Raw genomic sequence first — 5,405 nt, forward strand, 5'->3', positions numbered from 1 at the left:
AAATGAAATACAGTACATTGTTTCAATCATGGACTGCTGTGAATGTGTACAAAAAATTTACTGATGTAGTGCATATAGTTGGCTACATTTTACTGTGCTGTAGACAGTAGAGAATAGTAGTTTTCACCTGTGCTCTAGTCAAAATGTCCAAATTACTGTTGCAACAGTACATCTGCTAAGGTTGGGCTGAACTCTCTCTCCAGCCTCTCTCAATGTTGCCCCATGGTTCACAACATGGTCAACCAATGTTGTAAGAATTTCATTCGATACTGTAAATTTGGCCCTATTCTTCCATGAACTCCAGGTCTACCTCTCCCTACCACTCTTCCTCCACGGGCTCCCCCTCTCATCCTCCCTCTCCCTCTTCCTGCAACATTGCCTTCCATTTTTGATGAGGACAGGTACACTGATCTGTTGCCTTTTTATAGTGCTTACACCTGATTGGTATGTTTACAGTTAAGCACTTTAGTGCTTGTACACCTGACGCCCGTGTTTGATCCATTCGTTCACGTGTGGCAGTGTCTAAATTAATTAAGTGACAATCTTACATTGTGTCTAATGTAGAAAAGTGTGTTTAGTGATTTGAAAAACACTGTGTAGTATTTCGAAAATAGTGTGAGGCTGACTATGTGCTTATGGTTTTGCAGATCTGGGCTGCTGTTTTGCTCCTTGAGTGTCAAGTTTCACCAACTGTGTGTTATTTGACATTTTTGTGTCTAAGCAAATCGGAAAAAACTGTAAAGGAAATCATTGACTACTGTTCTTTTCTACTCCTCTGCTCAACAGGCTTACATGCGTTGACAAGCCTAGGTACATAGGAATGACACATGAATGACATCATGGTGTGGTCATTACGCCAATGACATCATGCAGTGAGCACAATGTTAAGCCTACACTCTCTCACACCTCTAAACATCAGCCCAAATATTTCCTGTCAACCAACCAATAGGGCCTTTTTACACAGATGGATATCATCCAACCACAGTGAATAACAGCTCTTGTGGTTTTCAGGAAGTGGGTGTCTAATGAGCACCCAATGAAGGTCCAAGATGTGAGAAACCTTCAACTTCGACCTTCGCCTGACAGCATCAGGAAATAGCCTTCATCATTGCTGGAACCTGTTAGTGAATAAGTTTCCAAAGAAACAAACTGTTGCAAACAATGGAATCTCTTCAGAGTCAGTGTTGGGGTCAGGCCTACAGCCCATCATGCCAGTGTAATGCCATCCATTTGCTTTCAAGCCTACAGTAAGAAGGGCCAAGTGGGGAAAAGGAGGGGCCACGTTACTAGAGAGCCTTATGAAGTAGCTCAGTCAAAGAGGACACACTGGGCAAGCAGGTAGGTGACTGTCTCTGAAAGAATGAATTTAAACAGTTTTACAGTCTAGCAAATAGGCTCCACGGTGACACTTTGAAATATTGAGGTGGTAAGTTATTGTTGGCCCCAGTTCATATCAGGGTAAAGATGAGAGGCTGAAACACAACTGTTCAACTTCAGAAGATATTTTACAACAGTTTGACCAAGTGGTCCAACACTCAAATGGTAGGCTATTGCTGCAACACTCTGCACCACTACGTAGTCTAGGGTAGTATGCTACATGACTTCAGTGGTTTCGATTAACCCGTATAAATGATCCTTTTTCAGGATGTATTAACGAGCAATGTATCCTGCCACAGCACAGGTGCTGAGAGGGTGAGTGAGTAAGACCACTTGCTGACTTGTAGTATCCACCCATTTTACCCTTAACCAAGCTGTTCGTAGCTGCAACATGTGTCGGAATCTCGGAAATATGTTTAATGGACCCACATTTTCCAACGTGACAAATGTCTGTATCCACGATCCCATTGTCTTGAATGCAAGACAAGTAGTAGCACGTCATCATAGCCTTTTGTGATATCATGATTTAAAACAAGTACTAACTGCTTAATAATATTCATATTTTCATACCCTGCTATTAACCGTTAGGCTAGTAGAACAAGAGTGTGTAGAAGAGGACTGCTAAACTTACAGCTAGCTAGCTTTCGCTACAAGTTGCTCACGGTGGACTATATTAACTTAATGTTTGATATTACAGGTTGCACTTAAAAGCTCTGTCAAAATGATATGTAAACCGATGTAATTTTACGTTTTGTCCATTCTAGAACGAGCGATCATCTGGCATCATACCAGTACCAGTCATGGAGCTATTGTACCGATTTGGACAAAGCCGCGGACTGATAAAGGCTATTAAAAAACCGCATGGACTCACAAGAACAATAGTATCCTCGATCCCGGAATCTAATCCGTAAACTTCCCAGTTGGAATGATTTTACAAATATGTTAGCACTAACAAATTTCTGTTAAACAAAATTTTGATTTGCTCGATGTGGTTCCCCAAACTAACCCGTCATCACCGACTGCACCTCCCGTATAAAAGCAACCAACTTACTTTGCTATCAGTTCGTTTCGTTAGAGCGTGGATGTAAGCAAACCTTACCTTGGCGGTTCATCCAGTTATATCAAATGCAGGTATGAGATATGGAGATGTAGGTTAATTCTTTTCAGTTTTGCAAAGTCGGTATTCGTTGGGAATCTTGTTTAATTTTTCTTTATTCTCCTGCTCATGTAAGGCCTGTCAGTCTCCTGCTCGCAGCCTCCTCTAGGCTTCCTCAAGCTGCTTGTGCTCAACCAAACCCATACTGCCATGGACAATGACGTCACGCCTGCCATAGGAGAACATAATGCAGTCAACAAATACACACACACCCCCACAACAGCAACATTATGTAGGCTAGTGTTACCAATGATTAGTAAAATACATGTATAGTTAAAACATCCAGCAGGCAGACAACTGAGAAAGGCATTGTTGTCATTATGTACACACAATCTATAAACACATAATATCATCAACAGGGGAAATGTGACTGTGCTTTCCAGCTACCGCCCCCACCCCTCCTCTAATCTGCCTGACCTAGCAGCACAGCAGGGGTACAGTCAGTGCTGGCGCGTATGTCAATGGATTCCCACTGCTAGGGCCCCTCTGACAGGGCAGGCGGTTAGATGTATTGACCTGTGCTTAGCTGGTTCGTTACAGCCCAATGGATGTTGCTGGAACAACAGACAGCCCCCTCAATATCATATGAAGGACATCCCTGTCGTGCGCTCTCCTCTTCCTTCTCCCTCAGCCACGAACAGGTTAGGCTCAGTGATGAATGGGCTGCAAGGGAGACCTCAAGTGTGACATACTTAATCACAACCCCATGATCAAAATTGCTGTTTTTCTTTTCTTTGCTCGCTGAGACATTTTTTCAAAGACGGATGATAACGGACAATTCTTCTAGAAGCCCATTTCTAGTTATTTTTGGGAAGTCCTGGCCTCTGACATTACCTTCATTCTATTTAACAAGAAGGACTTTGCTAATTTGCTAATGCTAATTACACAGCATTTAAAACAGAAAACAGGGTACCATTCAGTTTATTGAACCTCTTCAATCATAACTAATCAGTAGCCATGAAGGCCAACATTAATTTAGGTAGAAGTGAACAAATTGAAAAAAGTCTAATTTTATAAATGTAAACCCTCATCTACTATAGTCAATCCATCTGTATATCTGCCCCCCCTGCTGTTTAAACACATACATTGTAGGCAATGAAAGTAAGTGGTTAAGAAAGGGAATAAAGAGTGATATTTTTTTGTGATTTCTAATTATGCAATAAATAATCATAACAAATATGGTTTATTAACATATACTGTGTCAACAGTTTTACAAGAGAACACGTTTGTACTGATTGTAAAACGAATCCCTGGATTCTGTGAATATTACAAACTTTCAACCATTCATCCCGTCCTTATACATGTGAGAATATAAATAAATACAGAAAAGGCCACAATTTTGAATGATAACATTATAAAATAAGCATTAAGTTGTCAAGATGACTGGACAAGCTCAAACTTGCTTTCTGTTGATGGTGCTTCTATCACCTCTCCTGACATAAATTCATCCTAAAAAGAACAGAACAAATTAGTAAAACACTGTGTGAATATAACATCTACAGACAGTCACACATAATAAATAGTATTAGGTTGCCAAATGTAGCATGTGATCATACAATATGCAAATATCAAACATGGCAACATATTATGAAGCATAATATGAAGGCAGACAGCTTTTTTCAGAAGCTATTTCTAGCTGTCTTAAAGGATGAGGGACCTGTAATTTTTCGTCAAATCAACCAAATTCCACACATTGGGTTTGTGCTAGGGAACATTGATTAATAATATTTTTGGGACTGTTGCAGTGAGTTGAAGATCGCTTTGAAGAGATCATAATGATAAATCCCAACTATACCAACCTTGTCATAGATGACTTTCACAATGAGCGAACAACTTGGACAGGTTGCTACATCTTCCCCATTTTCTAAATCTTCCTGGATAAACAAATAATTACATGAGACTACAAAGCATGACTGATGATAATGATGTCACTACTTGATGCCAAAGCTAAACACCTTTGGAAATGTTCCACTTGCATGGCCTGAGCTGAAATGGTAAAGGGGCCAAAGCTCTCCAATTGTCAATAACATGGACAAAGTGCTTTGAGTTGTCCAAGTGACCAAATGAGCTTTCTCTTACATTACAGGCTTCAAACACACTACACTAGTGATAGCTAGCTAGTATAGCCTAGCCTATCGTTGTACCTTACAGCCACTTACTTTTGTAATAGCAAATTTGTCACCGCAGGGGCAAGGGAAATAATACGTTTCTGTGTCCTCATCATATTCAAAGTCTTCGATCTCCACTTCGTCATGAAAGACAGACATGGTTAAAATAAATACGGGTAATTATCAAGCCACACATTGGAGCTCACGCCTGATCGAAAGCAACGTGACGTAAAAAACGTCAAAACGCCGTCTCAGGCATTTGACGTAGCTAAAGTAATCGACGCGACCGCCAGGGGTGCCAAAGAATATGTAGTTTTTGGCAGATCTATCTTGTCTTGCTCAGTGATTCCCTGAAAACTGCGCTTGTCGTTCACATCTGCACACATCTGGTGCTGGTGATGTTTCAGATTGGGGTTTTACTCTGTATAACTCGAGACAACTATCATTTCAGTCTGCCTGCGCTTCGTTCATTATTTGTATATAGCCGGACAAGTTTTCCCTTTTTTCTCAGCGTGAGAAATACAAGGTGTTGCGTGACAGTGTGAGAAATGGCTGAAATGCGTGAAACTTGAGAACCCTGCATTAGTGGTTCTTAAGTGACCTCTCCCAAATCCAGATAGGCAAACCCTACACGGACACAGGAATAGAACGTATTAACACACGCACACACACACGCACACACACACACACACACACACAGAGAGATGACACGAGATGTAAGTACTTAAATGGTCAAATGCCTCGTCAGAAAATATTCTAATTGG

At 40.9% G+C, this 5,405-nt stretch overlaps 1 protein-coding gene across 1 annotated transcript; it reads right to left on the reverse strand.

Moving 5' to 3' along the window:
* Positions 1–3,699: 3,699 nt before the first annotated feature.
* Positions 3,700–4,837, reverse strand: dph3 (diphthamide biosynthesis 3). The gene is made up of 3 exons (XM_067260739.1): positions 4,693–4,837; positions 4,333–4,407; positions 3,700–3,982 (listed from the first exon to the last, which is right to left on the reverse strand). The coding sequence occupies exons 1-3, from the start codon at positions 4,798–4,800 to the stop codon at positions 3,908–3,910; spliced, it is 258 nt and encodes an 85-aa protein (XP_067116840.1). The 5' UTR covers positions 4,801–4,837; the 3' UTR covers positions 3,700–3,907.
* Between the last annotated feature and the right edge of the window lie 568 nt (positions 4,838–5,405).

The sequence above is a fragment of the Osmerus mordax genome, chromosome 22 (genome assembly GCF_038355195.1).
Source record: "Osmerus mordax isolate fOsmMor3 chromosome 22, fOsmMor3.pri, whole genome shotgun sequence".
Lineage (NCBI taxonomy): Eukaryota > Metazoa > Chordata > Actinopteri > Osmeriformes > Osmeridae > Osmerus > Osmerus mordax.